The sequence below is a fragment of the Microtus oregoni genome, unplaced genomic scaffold, assembly GCF_018167655.1.
Source record: "Microtus oregoni isolate MIOR12 unplaced genomic scaffold, Mior012 000081F_ref0000091, whole genome shotgun sequence".
NCBI lineage: Eukaryota > Metazoa > Chordata > Mammalia > Rodentia > Cricetidae > Microtus > Microtus oregoni.
The window spans coordinates 2,183,388-2,200,055 of NW_024544541.1; the positions used below are offsets into that span (position 1 = coordinate 2,183,388).

General features: G+C 51.3%; 1 protein-coding gene across 3 annotated transcripts in view; it reads left to right on the forward strand.

Moving 5' to 3' along the window:
* Positions 1-4,993, forward strand: part of LOC121441804 (GDH/6PGL endoplasmic bifunctional protein-like) — a 29,502-nt gene extending 24,509 nt beyond the window's left edge. For 2 of the 3 annotated variants that reach the window (XM_041643119.1, XM_041643118.1), the window contains exons 4-5: positions 229-498; positions 1,620-4,677. In XM_041643119.1, the coding sequence (XP_041499053.1) occupies positions 229-498; positions 1,620-2,983 (1,634 nt within the window). In that variant the 3' untranslated portion in view covers positions 2,984-4,677. Of the gene's footprint in view, positions 1-228; positions 499-1,619 lie in introns of all 3 variants that reach the window. The other variant, XM_041643120.1, reaches the window with a different exon arrangement.
* The last annotated feature ends 11,675 nt before the right edge of the window (positions 4,994-16,668 follow it).

The window sequence follows — 16,668 nt, forward strand, 5'->3', positions numbered from 1 at the left end:
CTAGCCCTGAGACTAGAACAGCCCAGTGGGATGATCCCTTTTCTGAGAGTGGTTCTTGATGGAGGGACGTTTCCCCAGCTGTCCCCTTTGCTGTCTCAAGTTGAGGTTGCAGCGGCACACCTTGTCGTAGGTTCTTCAGATGAAGGAATGAGGTATGAGAACGAGTGACAGGGGACTGTAGTGTCTCACCACCATGAGGACCCTGCTGACAGCCCCCTTGTCACTCAGGCCGAGCCAGCTTCTACGAGGAGTACGGCGTCATCCGTGACACGCTGCAGAACCATCTGACGGAGATCCTCACGCTGGTGGCCATGGAGCTGCCCCACAACATCAGCAGCTCGGCTGCTGTGCTGCAGCACAAGCTCCAGGCCTTCCAGGCCCTGCGGGGGCTGCAGAAGAACAGCGCCATCCTGGGCCAGTACCAGGCCTACAGTGGGCAGGTGCGCCAGGAGCTGCAGAAGCCAGACAGCTACCAGAGCCTGACACCAACCTTTGCAGGTAGGCATTAGAGCCTTCAGCAGTGGGGCCATCAACCACGAGGCCACCACCAGCTGTGGGTCCACCAACAGCAGGAAGCAGCTGTCCCACCCAGTGTCCTTTGAAGCGTGGTAGTTCGGACTAATCAAGAATCTTTACAAGAGTACTCAGTGTGTGGTGATTACCACCCCCAGGCCTTCTCCATTTTAAAGCTTCAGGTCACCCACATCAGCCCCCATTCAGTTCCAGAAAGGTCTCCTGAGGGCTCAGATAGGTGCCACCTTCATGGGCTGTGTATATGGCTTCCATAATATGGCAAACCTTTATCCAGCTACAGCCAGGGAATGTCCGTGTAGACAGACACCACATTGGCCAGCAGATACCTGCTAGAGCCACCTGGAAAGTTCCAGAAGCTTTTGGGGAGAGCGGCTGGCTCCTGGTAGGAAGAGACTATGGCCATGGGACAGCCCCTGTATATAGGCTGTTTGATGTTCCAGGCTGTGGGTGTGCCTCTTCTCACTCAGCACTCACACACCCTGGAGGCAGGCACAGTGTTGTCCTCAGTGAGGATACAAGAGGGGAGGCAAAAAGGCAAAGCCTCGGTCAGGCTTGAATTCGTGTGTAGTATATCTGCGCCCGGCATCTGTGACTGTGGCACGCACACACATGCATGCACACACACGCACACACACATGCACACACATGCATGCACACACACGCACACACACACACACACACGCACACACATGCACTCCCACTCTACAAACTCCTTTTTACCCTCCCCTGCCCACCTAGCTTCCCCTCACGCATGACTTTGTTTGGCATTCTGGGGGCCTCATGCAAAGGGAACTGCCCTTCCCCATCAAGATCCAACCTGCCTCTCACCTCTTCTGTCCCACCAGAGAGCCTTCCATGGCAGGCTCCAAGCCTGGTTAGACCAGGTCTCTCAGAGAGACCTCAGAGAGCTGGTGTTATGACCGTAGAAGGAACGCCACTGGCTGTTTCCATCCCTGCCTGGGAAGAAGAGATAGCAGAAGGCTGAAGGCCCAGCAAGACAGGCTGGGCAGGGGCCCGGGAAGCAGGGTGGGCGGCTTTGCGGGCTCCAGGCTGTGGTAGCACTGTCTGCTCTCTCCCCACACCAGGTGTCCTCGTCTACATTGATAACCTGCGCTGGGAGGGTGTGCCTTTCATCCTGATGTCTGGCAAGGCCTTGGATGAGAGAGTGGGCTATGTTCGGATCTTGTTTAAGAACCGGGCGTACTGCACCCAGAGCGAGAGACGCTGGGCGTCGGAGCAGAGTCGGTGCCTGCCCCAGCAGATTGTCTTCTACATTGGACATGGAGAGCTGGGCCACCCCACCATCTTGGTCAGCCAGAACCTGTTCAAGCCCCATCTACCTACCCAGAGCTGGAAGGAGGTGCACGGCGAGCCTGGGCTCCACCTTTTCGGCCGTCCTCTGTCTGATTACTATGCCTACAGACCTGTGCGGGAGCAAGATGCCTACTCCACCCTCTTGTCTCACATCTTCCATGGCCGAAAGGAGTCCTTCATCACCACAGAGAATCTGCTGGCCTCCTGGATCTTCTGGACCCCCTTACTGGACAGCCTGGCCCTCGAAGTGCCACGCCTCTACCCAGGGGGAGCAGAGAATGGCCATCTGTTGGATTTTGAGTTCAGTGGTGGCCAGCTGTCCTTCTCCCAGCAGCAGCTAGAGGTGCTGATGCCAGAGTTAGGGTCAGTCCCAAAGCCCAGTGACTTCCAGGTCCTCAGGGCCCAGTACAGACAGAGCCCGCTGGTCACTGCTTGGCCAGAGGAGCTGATCTCGAGGCTAGCCAGTGACATCGAAGCCACTGCAGTGCAGTCCGTAAGGCTCTTTGGTAAGTTCCACCTGGCATTGTCAGGCGGGTCAAGCCCCATCGCCCTCTTCCAGCAGCTGGCCATGGGGCACTACAGCTTCCCCTGGGCCCACACACACCTGTGGCTGGTTGACGAGCGCTGTGTCCCGCTCTCAGACCCAGAGTCCAACTTCCAGGGCCTGCAGGCTCACCTGCTGCAGCATGTCAGGGTTCCCTACTACAACATACACCCCATGCCGGTGCACCTGCACCAGCGGCTCTGTGCTGAAGAGGACCAGGGCGCCCAGTCTTACGCCAGGGAGATCTCAGCCCTGGTGGCTAACAGCAGCTTTGACCTGGTACTGCTGGGCATGGGCACCGATGGGCACACGGCCTCCCTTTTTCCGCAGTCCCCCGCTGGCCTGGATGGCGATCAGCTGGTGGTGCTGACGGAGAGCCCGTTCAGGCCCCACCAGCGCATGAGCCTCAGCCTGCCCCTCATCAATCGTGCCAAGAAGGTAGCTGTCCTGGTCATGGGGAGGACAAAACGTGAGATCACCACGCTGGTGAGCCGTGTGGGCCATGAGCCCAAGAAATGGCCCATCTCAGGCGTGCTGCCTCTTTCCGGGCAGCTGGTTTGGTACATGGATTACGAGGCCTTTCTGGGATGACAGGATCACCCTGGCCTAGGTCACTCTCCAGCTTTCTGTCACCCGCTCAATGTGCCCCAGCTCTCCAGAGCCTGGTGCCAGAATCAGGCCCCAGCGAAGGGAGGACAGAATTCTTCCCCGCTTCCTGGGCCCCCTGGTTCTGTGTAATTATGGTGCCTAGACACAAAAACAAGGCAGAACTCGGACCTCTGCTGTGGAGATGCCTTCAAACCCATCAGGAAAGAGACCCTCATCACTATCTACAACACAGAATAAGACAGCGATCCTTTCACTGGTTCCTGCAGGAAGAGGGGCCAGAGTTGGTGGAGAGACTCCTGGAGAATGCAGTGTTCTGAGCCAGGCAAGAAGAGTAGAACCAGTCCTGAGACTGCTCCCTCCGGCAGTCTGCCTCTTCTGGAATCCCTTCATCCCTCCGTGCATCTAGCTGACGCCTGGTCCTCCTTCAGGCAGCATCTGCCTGGTCCTCCTTCAGGCAGCGTCTGCCTGCTCTGTGCCTGATAGCCACTGCCCTCTGCATTCCCTGCTGCCCTCACCTCCCCCTATACACTAAGGGGGGCAGCTACAGACACTGCCATGTCAGAAAGGTCTCCCCCTCCAAAATCTAAAGACCCGGGCTCCCTTTCCCCCAACAAGGACTGTTCTGCCATCACTGGGCCATCAGGTGTTTCTGATCTATTAGATAGGGCTCTCTGTCTGCTCCTGGGGGTGAGGATTACAGCTCACAGCTTCTTTCTGGGGCATGTATAGCCAATTCCCCACACTAGGGGGCAGGCTGCATCTAGGCCTTCTCACGCTACCTCTCTTGGGCTCCAAGCCTGGCAACTGACTCTGCCTGTGTCTCCTCCACCTCTCTTCATCCTTAACCTGGTACCACTGGGAACAGGATAGGCAGCTCCTAAATCCAGCCTCCTCCGGGGCCTCCGAATTTTTAATTTTTTTTTTTTTTTAAAAGAAAGCCGACAATGTAGAGCAACCTTCTCAGGGCACAAGCCTCCGGTTTGGTCACGTGGACAAGGGAGGGCATAGAAGGGCTACCATGGCCCCTGTGTCACAGCCACGCTGTGTCAGTCACACAGTCTCGGTGTCTTTCAGAACTTTCCCAGAGAGGGGCTTTCGTTTGATGAGGAGCATCAGGAAATCTGTTTCTCTACTTTTGATTGATCGTACTTTTCTCCCAGGCAGAACATGGAAAAGACCCTCACTTTCACTAAAGATGCGTGCACAGTGTAGCTTGAGCTGGGGGCTCTGTATGAAAGGCACTCTTGTTAAAATTCTGCTTTCTCTGGCCTCCAGTGACCCAGACTGACAGAACACCTCTATTGCGAGAGAGCTACCCTGGGCAGAAAGTTCACACACTGAATGCCCTGGGGTCCTTTTCTGGCTGGCGTCACTGGTAGTTGCGGGTGAGCTTCCACCTTTGGCCATGTGGGGGAGCCCACGGGCCACCACTCACATTCCACCCAGGCGGCAAGTTTAGTGCCAAATGTTCCTTTGTTTTTTTGGTCTGCCTCTCTGGCTTCTTAGCCCCAGTGCGTTCTCTTCTGTTCTTTAGGACTCAGCCCTCCGAAGGCCTTGCATGACTCGGGAGAGAGGGTGAACAGGCTTTGTGTCACCGTTCTGAATAACAGTGAGTCACTGCCCAGCCTGAGCCTAGAATGTCCTGTTCTTACCCAGAAGAATGACTCGCCTCTATCTGTGGGGAGTTTGCACAGGGGAGGCCAGTGTGGGGAAATACCAAAGATTTTCTTTCCGGAAGCAAGCGCTAATAAAATCGTCTTGGGAAGGCTGGCGGGAGACATTGTCAGTGTCCTTTGGCTTGCACCTGTGCTGCCCTTTCCCCTTCTGCCTCGGGGTTAGGAAGGAGTGAAGCTCAGAGTCAGGACTGCTCTTCAGACCTTGTGGACCATTGTCCACGGCAAGCAGTGTCTCAGGAAGGAGTTCTCAGCCTTGGGACCTGGGATATCCTGAATTTTCTATTTTCCATTAAAAGAAATTGTTGCTTGCAAACGACTCACGTTGAGTTGATTACAGTGTGAAGAAGACAGCCTCGGCCAGTTTCCTGCCTGTCTGGACGTGGGAATCTGAGGCTGGGAAGAGAGGTCTCTGGGGAAAGGGGAAGTATGATCACTTGTGTGTGGGACACAGCCTTCCTTCCTTCAGGCACCCCCAGTGAAGTAAGGTCCCTGCCGCCACCGCCACCGTGGGGACCTCTGACCTTGTAGGCATTCTCCCTGGGCTGGCTCAGAGCCAGTGACTGCTGCTGCCTGCATCCCCATCGTTCCCACGGGGATAGGGGACGGAGACTGGGGGGGGGGGGGACGGGGGGGGGGATGAAACAGCAGAAGCGGAAGCCTGCCTCTTGCTTGGGTGGCTCTCAGGTGTCTCCTGCGGACAAGCAGATACTAAACTCCGTGCAGGTCACACCTTTTCCTGGTGACAACCCACTTTGCTGCCGGTGGGACCTCAGTGACTGATGATTTGAAATAAGTCCAGTGGCAACCAGAAACTGTTAGATTCTAGAACCTGTTCCCAGCACCCTGGGAACCTGATTTTTGTTTGTTTGTTTTCAGGGGACCCACAAGGGCATCCCATGGCAAAGTCAGGCTCCCTGAATGAGCCCTTCGTGGGGAGGACATAGGGACATATGAATGGCAGAAGGAGCCCTTGGGGTGACATGCCAGTTAGCATTTCCAGCCAAACACTGATGCTTGAGATGGGCTTCTGGGTGTCGCAAGCTGGATTCTGATTTCCAGTCCTGGGCAAATGTTCCTGCTAATTGATTGCATTTAAATGGTCCCATCCTCTTAATCTTCTGCTTCTTTTTATGATTTTTTCCTTATTTTACATGCATTGGTGTTTTGCCTGCATATGTGTCTGTATGAGGGTGTCAGATCCCTTGGAACTAGTTACAGACAGTTGTGAGCTGCCATGTGGGTGTTGGGAATTGAACCTGGGTCCTCTGGAAGAGCAGACAGTGCTCTTAACCACTGAGCCATCTCTCCAGCCCATATTCCCGGCTTCTCCTCGCTCCATAAAACCCTCTTCTCACTTTGGTCCCCAAATTCTCAGTGTACTCAGAGCTCCCTGTTCTTGGACCAGTACCTTGGCCCTTTCTCCCAAGGGCTTGATCTCCCTGTTCTTGGTTGCCTACTTCCCTTCTTCCCCCATCCTGACCTTGGGCCAGGGGTGTGTGGTGGAGAAGGGAATGAAGAAGCTTCCAGAAAACCTAACTGGGGCTATTTCTTGGAATTTCACTTTCAGGAATTTTGTTTTTTGTCTCCTACAGAGTGTGTGCAGCCCCACAGAGTGTGTGCAGACACCAGAGAGTGTGTGCAGCCCCCACAGAGTGTGTGCAGACACCAGAGAGTGTGTGCAGACACCACAGAGTGTGTGCAGCCCCACAGAGTGTGTGCAGCCCCACAGAGTGTGTGCAGCCCCCACAGAGTGTGTGCAGCCCCCACAGAGTATGTGCAGACACCAGAGAGTGTGTGCAGCCCCACAGAGTGTGTGCAGCCCCACAGAGTGTGTGCAGCCCCACAGAGTGTGTGCAGACACCAGAGAGTGTGTGCAGCCCCACAGAGTGTGTGCAGCCCCACAGAGTATGTGCAGACACCACAGAGTGGATGTGCAGCAGATCCCCAGCTGTGTTTTTATCTTAAACATCTGGGGCTCCCACAGGTCTCAGTCCGTTGGTAGAAAAAAACCACCTGGCAACATCCAGTGTCAGGGGATGAGCCACAGTTGTGGAATGAAGTCACATTAGTTGGCCAAAGTGGTCAGCACCTGCCTGCCCTGGGAATGATTCTCCAGAGGAACCAAGGGCCTGAACAAACTGCTGTCCCAGGTGTCACAGATTGCATGGGTCATGAGGCTGTCTGCTGGCCAAACTGGAGGAAACAGGCCCCTCCACTTTCTGCTCTCCCGCCCTCCAGCTCCCAACGCTCCTGAGGCAGGCAGTTCTGCACCAGAGCCTCAGTCCCCAAGGTTGCGCTGTTGACCAGGGACCTTGGCACTTGAAGACATGCTCAAGGCTTGGTTTGGCAGCATATCCATGAGGGAAAGGATTGCATTCAGGAGTTAGTCAGAACCCAACCCGAGCCGGCAGTTAGTCAGGGTGGGTCTGCACTGCCCTGTCTGGGCCCAGTTTAATTGCAGCGGCCAGGGATGCGCAGCTGCAGATGAGAGTCATCTGTTCCAGACTCAGCCCTGGCTGCACTTACCTTGAGCCCTTCAGAACCGGGCTAACTTAGCTGCACCGCCATTCAGTTGGTGGCACACGTATCTTTTGTTTTCTTCATGCCGCATCCCATGTGTGCTCTCTAGACACACAGCTGCCTTGCTTCCGGCCCTTCCCACCACACAGCAGAGCTGGCCCTCCAGGTATCTAAAGATTCCTTGCAACGATGCGGCCTCTGGGAAGGGAAGCAGGAATCAATGTGTTCCTGGAAGATGTAAGGGGCAGATGTCTTCCAGGAATACCAAATCCTGCCTTCTGCAGGCTGTTCACGCCGACTGCAGGCTCCTCACACTTAGAGATGGGTGTGAGGAACCCCGAGAATTCTTCAGCTCCTAGCTGAGCAAGATGTCAGTTCACCACTGCTGTCACCAACAAGACATCCTGGCAAGTGATCTGCGTATGCTTCACTGTGATCTAACAAGCCATGGGGGTGGGGATGGCTCAGATGTTCTGTCCCTCCAGCCAACCAACGTTGTGGGTATATTTATTTGCATCCCAGGCAATGGCCATGTCTGTGTGTGACCATGGACAGGACCCCAAATTAATGACACTCTGTTCGTTCTTTGACCTCTAAGGGTGAGCTTGTTCAAGCCCTGTGTTGTTTCAATGCCTGGGATTTTAAGGGAAGTCTATATATCTTTTTGTCCCTTTCTGTTGAGTGGCAAAGATCTATATTTGTTAAACACCATTGAGTCCATATGAACAGCTGGGAGTTGCCATTGAGAGTGCAGGTGTACCGTGCGTGTGTGTGTGCGCGCGCGTGTGTGTGTGTATGTGTGGTCTTTGGCTGAGCATCACAGAGGCCTCCACAGGCTGATTATGGTGCATTATGGGACTGTAGCTCAACTGCTAGAGCATTTGCCCACCGTGCAAAAGCCCCGGGTTCCATGCCCAGTGCCACATAAGCTGGGAATGGTGGAACACATCTGTAATCCTAACACTTAGAAGGTGGAGGCAGGAGGACCAAGAACTCAAGGCTATCCTTGGCTACATGACAAGATCAAACCAGCCTGGGATAGGTGAGATCCTGTTGCCTTGTGAGTGCAGAAGGTAAGGGCTGGGTTAGGCAGGAGTGAGAACCCCCAAGCTGTTCCCCTGTCCTGGGAGTCCGGCACCATCCACTTGGGAGAGCCGGGTAAGGGGACTCCAGTAATCACCACGGCTTCTGTTGCCCACCCATGCCTGAGTGAGGAGCCTGAGTCCCCAGGGACAGTTAGACTTCTGAGTCACTGTGATAAGCCCCAATGGAGTAAGGGTTTATTTTGGCTCATAGATCATTTTAGCCCAAGGTCACTTGACGGTGTTGTTTGTGGGCCAGAACTGAGACAGAACGTCAGGGCAGGAGCATGGTGACCCAGAAGTGGGATTAAATAGGCAGGGAAGGGGCAAGAGACAAAACACGGCCTTCAAAAGCACACTCTGGGGAACCTGCTTTCTCCAGTGAAGACTGACCTCCTCCTCCCACCTCGGAGAATGCTCTTATTATAAAGTCACCAAGGGATTAAGGCATCATGATGTGAGAGCCTTCAGGACACAGTTCCTCAAAGGCCACCAGCTGGCAACCCAGCCCCCAGTGCCCGAGTCTGCAGACAGACTCCACACACAGCATCACAGAAGGTCAAGCCACTGCCACGCTGAGGGCCCAGGCCAGGGCTTGTGACTTGGGTATGTCCTCACTCTCTGTCCTATAGAGAGGAACTTGGGGGTCTCAGTCTTTGTCAGGTAGGAATGGCAGAGGGAATGTCCAGGAGCAAGAATGTGGGGTTCCCCCACCCCCGGGGGAAACTGCCTCCATCTTATGGAGACTGGCACCTGTCCCAGAGAACAGGAGACATCAGAACAAATGCCTTTTTAAACAGCTGAGACCCTTTATGTCTTTCTCTGTATCAAATGTCACATTGTTTTCTTTTTTAACAATAAACTTGTTTATATGCCAAATTTCAAGTTTCTTCCTTTGGGGCATGGAGTGAAGAGGGTGTGAGCCAGGCTCATGTGACGGGAGGGGACATGGGGCAAAGATATTGCTGGTTAGTGCTTGCTAACCAGACGCAGGCTAGAGTTCCCTGGGAAGAGAGAGACCATGTTGTGGTTCCCTGGGGCACCTCCATGCTCACAGACACACATGCACACACACATGCAGGTGTGCACACACAGACACACACAATACATACACACATTCATATACATAAATGATTTTTTTTTTCTGAGACAGTGCTTCTCTGTACATCCCTGACTGTCTTGGAACTGCTCTTGTGGACCAGGCTGGCCTCGAACTCAGAGATCCACCTGCCTCTGCCTCCTGAGTGCTGGGATTAAAGGCATGTGCCACCACCGCCTGGCCATAAACAACTTTTTAAAAAATGTATTCTTTTGGAATGCAAAACATGCTACTCAGAACACAATTGACTTTACATATCCACCATGCAAAACCACTATGACAGAATTGAAACTAAAAAACATGCTCCTCTCTCATGCCTCCTGTGACCTTTGGCCTACATTCCACCCTTTCTTATCACCTAATATTCTCTTGATCTCCTTTTTAAATTGTAGGCTGTATGGAGCGACTCCTTTTACACATGCGCATGAATGCATTGCCGGCTGTGATTGGAATGTGACAGAACATGTTTTGGGGTTGGATCACCTTGTGTAGTGTTACACTTTCCAGCTCTACCCATTTTCCTGAACACAGCTCACAATTTCATTTGTAAACTGCTTGAGTAGCGTTCTGTGTATAAATACACCCCATTTGCATCATCCATCCATCTGTTGATGGACATCTGTTCTGGTTCCATGGCCTTGCTCTGTGACTAGTTCAGCAGTAAACACGAACGCGCAAACATTTTTGCGATGGAGCGTGGAGATTGTTGGTCAATGCCCAGAGTGTGATGGGTGGGCCATAGGTCAGTTCTGCAGTTTTGGAGGAACCTGTAGTGGGAGGCAGCAGACAGGGTAAGATGGTTTTGAAAATTTTCCTGCCTCTGAAAATGGTCTGTCAGTTACTCTAGGCCTTAGCCAAAGTTAGTTGCTCCAATGTTGCAAATGTGACGTTGGGTGATTGCCCAGGTATCCAGTTGTCTCTGTCATTTGTTGCACATTTTGGAAGTTGCTTGATTGCACTTTCTGCTTATTAAAGTAATATCATTTCCCTTCTAGGGTCTTCATTGGGGTTGAAGACTAGATAGTTGTAGTTACTTTTCTCTCATGACTTGGCTGAGTTATTTATATACAAGACTTAAACTCATTAGGATAATTATTGAAACACTTATCATATGTTTCTTGCTTGCTATTGTTTATGCTGGTTGTAATTCTCATTTTTATACCTGATATTTGTTCTTATTGTATATAACTTTGTATTAGGCTTAGAACCTTCTTATTTAAACAAAAGGGGGAGGTGTTATAGGAATTCCTATCACCAGTAGCCTTTAAGTTACCTGCCCACTTGGGTGTGGTCTCTTATACTATTTATGCCAATGTAAAGTGCTCGTCTGGCCTCTTTTCTGGCTGCAGGATTCAGTTGCTGTTCCCCATTCTAGCAGAGGATTGTGACCTGCTATAACCCTCTATTATACCCAATTCTGAGCTAGTGTGGGATTTCTTTTAGGCGTCCTTCTTCAGGCACCTCCAAGCTGATTTCCACACTGGCTGCATTGATTTGCACCCCAGCAGTGAATAAAGGTTCCCTTTCCCCACACCCTTCCCAGCATTTGTTGTCAGACTTCTTTTATAAATGATATTTTTATTAATTCTTTGTGAACTCCACACATGTATTTTGATGGAATCCACCCCTAACTTGCCCCTGACTCCACATCTACCTCTCCACCTCTCCCAACTTTGTATCTTTTGAAAAATTATTTTTAAATTTGTTTGTAGTAGTTGCCTGCCTGTATTTCTGTGTACCCATGTGTGTAATACCCAAGAAGGCCAGAAGAGGGCATCTGATCTTCTGGGTCTGGCATTACAAACCATTATGAGCGACTGTGTGGGTACTGAGAGTTGAACCCATCCTCTGGAAGAGCAGCCAGTGTTTTTCACTGCTGAGCCATCTCTCCAGCCCTTGTATCCTTTTTTTTTTTTTTTAATAACTCACTGAGTCCAATTTGTGCTCCTAAATACTCATGGGTGGGGTCATCCACTAGGCCATGGTCAACCTACTAGTGGCCACACCCTTAAAGAAAACTGGGTCTCCGTTCCCCAGAAGCCAACAGTTGGGAGTGTGTACTGGCCAGTTTTAAGTCAACAAACCAGAGTCATCAGAGAGGAATGAGCATCTATTGAGAAAATACCTCCATGAGATTGAGTTGTAGGCAAGCCTGGAGGGCATTTTCTCCATTAGAGATTGCCCGGGGAAGGCCCAGCCCAGGTGAGTGGGATCAACCTTAGAATGGTGGTCCTGGGTTCTATAAGACAGCAGGTAGAGCAGTCACCAGGAGCAAGCCAGTAAGCAGCACTCCTCTGTGGCCTCTGCATCAGCTGCTGCCTTCAGGTTCCTGCCCTGCTTGAGTTCCTGTCCTGACTTCCTCCAATGATAAACTGTGATATGGAAGTGTGTGCCAAATGAACCCTTTCTCGTCCCCAGTCTGCTTTTGGTGATGGTGTTGCATCACACAGAAGTAGCAATCCTAACTAAGACAAAGTTGTGGGCTTTCTTGGCGACAGCCATGTTGAGTGGGATGAGGTGGTCTTGGAGTAATTTTAATTTGCATTTCTCCAGTGACTGGGGATGGTGAGCCCTTTAAAGTAGTTCTTGTTTCTGTGTGTGTTTCTTCTGTTTACAATCTGCTCATTCATTAGCTCATCTGTTGTTCCGCCGTTTTATTTCCTTGATGTTTCCTCTCTGCAGTCCTTGATAAACTCTGGATAGGAGCCTCACCCGAGGTCCAGCTGACCGAGGGTTTTCCCCATGCAGTGGGCTGTGTGACTGCTCGGCTGGCCATTGCCTTTGCCGTGCAGGAACTTGTTTTCACATTGTCCTGTGTGTTGATGCTTAAGGCTGGTTCCTGGCTGTTCCTGTTCTATTCGGGCAGTTCTTGCCTACCCCAGTGCCTTGAGAAATAGTCCTTATGTTTTCTTCCAGAATGTCTAGCATTTCAAGTTTTAAATTAAGGTCTTTAATCACCTCACGTTCATCTTTACACAAAGTAAAAGACATGAATATGATTTCAGTTTTCCGTGGGTGGAAACCCAGCTTTACCGGCATTTCCTCTTGATTAGCGCGTCTCCTTCCCCACCACCCCACGTTTGACCTCCTTTGTCCAAAATTAGGTTCCCATAGCTTTGTGGCTTGATTTTGACATCTTCTGTTCTATTCTATTGGTCTAAATGCCTGTTTCATGCCAAATCAAATTGTGTTTGTCACTGTAGCTCTGTAGTATAATTTGAGATCAAGTATTGTGATATAACCAGCTATGTTCTTACCGCTAAGGATTGCTTTGGCTCTTTGTGATTTTTTTGTGGTTCTACATGAATTCTTAGGCTTTTTTTTCTAGATGTGTGGAGAATGTTGTCAGAGCCAGGCATGGAGGCACACCTCTTTAATCCCAGCACTTGGGAGGCAGAGGCAGGTGGATCTCTGAGTTCGAGGCCAGCCCGGTCTACAGAACACAGAGCGAGTTCCAGGACAGCCAGGGTTACACAGAGAAACTATGTCTCGGAAAAAGAAACGTTGTCAGAATTTTAATGAGTACTGCATTGAATGTCTGCTGCAGTCTCTGCAGCCTCCGTGGCTAGCAGAGTGACAGTCTGTGGGATGGGCAAGAAAGCAGTTTGGTTCAACATGACCAAATAACCAGTTTGGGTTCAGACTTCAGAAATCTGACCCCTAGTGGTTTATTTTAGGCGTATTTAAGCACAGCACAATTTGGTGAAAACTTTTCTGGTGCTAATTAACTTAGCCTCACATGTACACATAAATCTCTGACGAACAAAGTAGGCTAAATAAAGACCAGACATGACTACATCGAAACTCTTTGTGAAGTACGTGGGACACCGGCCATAAAGATAGGTTCTATAGATTGACTGGGGGAGAGAAACCAAGCTCACCATAAGGATCTGGGAGGTTTCAGTGTGGTCTTGGCCACACAGAGAGAGCAAAGGTCACCAAGCTATTTAAACCACATCCACTCCCAGCCTTCTGGGTGGATAACAGAGTATGCATCCATTACTTGGAAGGAACAACCCTGCCACAAGCAACATTCCCGGTTCGCCTGGTGCTTAACTATGAGCACAGGACTTCTGTACCCGCTATAACGATCTAGGTTAATTTTGGGAGTAGAGCCATTTTCATTACATTAACACTGCCAATCCAGAACCGTAGGTAGTGTTTCCATTATCCAGTTTCTACTTCGTTGGTTTCTTTTCTCACTTTTCCTTTTTTGTTTTGTTTTGAGATAGGACCTCTTTATGAAGTCCTAGAGATCTGTCTACTTCTGCCTCCAGAGTGCTGGAATTAAAGGCTACCATCCCCAGCTTTGGTTTCCTTCCCAATATGTTGAAGTTTTCAGTGTGTGTGTGTGTGTGTGTGTGTGTGTGTGTGTGTGAAGGAACACAAAGTGTGAAGACAACTCATGGAAACCTGGTTCTCTCCTTCCACCATATGAGTCCCAAGAATTGAACTCAAACCATTAGGCAAATACCCACCAAGTCATCCAGCCCGGTCTGATGTTTTCCTTAGTCTCTAAGGCCAAATGCTTAAATGCCTTCTGGTAGCTCAAAAATTCCACGGCTGCCACAGCCGCTCTGCTCTTACCCACTTTGATTTCTTATAGCTGTGTGTCTTCATGTGCTGCGGTAGAGGAGCTTCACAAAACCCTAAGATGCCTGGGGGGGGGGGGGGGCAGGCTATGGGTGTCTTAGGTGTAAGCGACAGGGCGAGCTGGCCAGTGCAGGTGTGAGACGTAGGAGCTCCTGGAGCCCGACCTCGAGTGACAGAGGCAGACGGTGCCCCTTCACACAGCCCCACTGTGGGGAGTGTCCAAGAAAGGATGTTCCAGGGACAGACAAACGGGCTTCCCCTCAATCATTTCTTGCTCTTCCCTCAGCTCCCCCTCCCCCTTGCCCATCTGCAGTCTCCAGGTGTCCTATCTCTCTTCTCTTCTCACCCCAAATGTCACTCAGTGGCTTCCTATAAGGATGTGTCCCCAGGTACCAGTCAGCTCCCTCAGGGTACCTGGGTCTTCTGCCCCTGCCCCAGGAGTTAGTGTTAGTGTTCAGGCATCTGCACTGGACTGCCCTTGGGGTCCTGACAGGATATGTCCTCAGCTGTAGTCACTAAGCGCACGTTTATTATGTTCCCCTTTAAAAGGTAGGCCTTGCTCTCTCTCTCTCTCTCTCTCTCTCTCTCTCTCTCTCCCTCTCTCTCCCTCTCCCTCCCTCTCCCTCCCTCTCCCTCTCCCTCTCCCTCCCTCCCTCCTCCTCCTCCTCCTCCTTCTCCTCCATTTCTTCTGTTCCTGTCACCAGAGGCTGATCTCCCCCCTCCCCTCCCCTCCCTTCCTTCACCTCCCCTCCCCTTACTCCCAGCCTTTTTCCCATTCCCTTTCCTCCAATAAAAACCCCTCCATGTGAGTTCCATCATATGGTATACGTGTTTCTCTCTTGTGCCATTTTTTAAAATTACAGTTTTAGTGAGTATATAAGAGAACAGAAGAACACACCCTCTGGCTCTCCCCAAATCTGAGTCCATGCCCTACAGTGTCCTGAGTGCCAGGCGTTGAGATTGCCTCATTCATCCCTTTGACTTATTTATCTGCCTTGAGTGAAGATGAAGGAAGAGAGAGAAAGGATAGCACTACAGACAGGAAGAGAAGCCTTGTGTCAGGGAGTATAGTGGCCATGGCTTTGACTTCCCGGCCCCCTTTCTCTCCCCTGATTTCAACTCTGAGCCCTTCTCAATAGGGTGGAAGCCCTAGGCCAGTTATATTTGGATCTTCTCCCCTGACCACAGATACCCAGGGAGAGGGGGTAGCAGCAGGCTGCTTAGCCTCCATGGGTGTCCTGCCCTGCCCTGCCCTGCCCAGTAACTTTCCCTCCATCCTGTCTCAACTGGATCTGAGGGAAGCTGATCCCACAAACAGTCCTTGGCCCTAAACAAGGTTTGAGCCATCGGTGGGCATCCGTCCCGTGCAAGTCTGCTCCCTGCAGGTCCTTTCCTTTATTTCAGAAAGGAGAATAAGAGGCCCCAGCACTCCCGCCCACCAGACTCCCACCCACCAGGGCATTCCTATGAGGCCTGTGCCAAAGGCTGGGGCCAGGACTGAGCACTGTCCCCTGGCATTTTCTACCCGGAGTTGGGAGGGAAAGCACATTTCTCTTTTTGACTAAGAGCTGGTCCCGTGTTTCAAGCCTGAAGAGCAGGCAGGCAGTCTCTTTTCTCCCCCATTGATTGCTGGGCCCAGAGAAGGAAGCCCAGCAGACAGGGGGCCTGAGGTCTCCAGCCAGCCTTTGGTGCCCAAGGCTCTGCCCACGCCTTCCCTTGCCTGTAAACCAATCCGTCCGGCTTCTTTCCCAGCTTAAACTGCTTTGAACTGGATTTTTTCACTCCTAAGGAAAGAACCCCTGGACAATAGAGCAGACAGACACAGAACAGAACATATCCCCAGCCCAGAGCAACACCACCAAGACACAGGAGAATGTTCGGGACTTAGGGTTCTTCATATCCATATTACATTGAGTTTATGTATTTATTTATTTATTTTATTTTTGCAGGGTTAGGGGTTAACCCCAAGGCTGTGTGCATAGAGAAAAACAGATTTGTTGTTATTGTTTGCTTTTCAGACAGGGTCTCACACAGCTCAGGCTGGTCTTGAACTCACCATTTTCAGAGTACACATCATAGACACAGGCAACCACTCTTGTTTATGCAGCGTTGTGGATTAAACCCAAGGCTTCTAGCCTGTTGGGCAAGCATTCTGCCAACTGAGCTGTATCTCTAGACACGGAAAAACAGGATTCTAGTTTCTGTCTTAGAAGTCCAATGATAGCCGGGCGGTGGTGGCGCACGCCTTTAATCCCAGCACTCGGGAGGCAGAGGCAGGCGGATCTCTGTGAGTTCGAGGCCAGCCTGGTCTACAAGAGCTAGTTCCAGGACAGGAACCAAAAAGCTATGGAGAAACCCTGTCTCGAAAAAAAAAAAAAAAAAGTCCAATGATATGGTGATCCCAAAGCAGGGCGCTGGCCACCAGAAGGAAGAGGGGAAAGAAAGGTTGTGTTCTGAAGACCCCTGAGGTCCCGAACTGCTAGACAGGGTGGTTCCAGGTGGGCAGCTTGGGCTACGGAGGCTGAGAGAGGACAGACCCATACAGCCTTGAAGGCTGTTCAGTCCTCTCTGACCGGGTCTCACCCATAGGCTTGGAGACATGAATGTACAAGGGATGGGGGACCGTCTCCCAGACAAAAACCGTATCCAGAGTGGTTAGAAATGACTTTGCCCTAAAACAGTGCTAGAGCGGCAAAT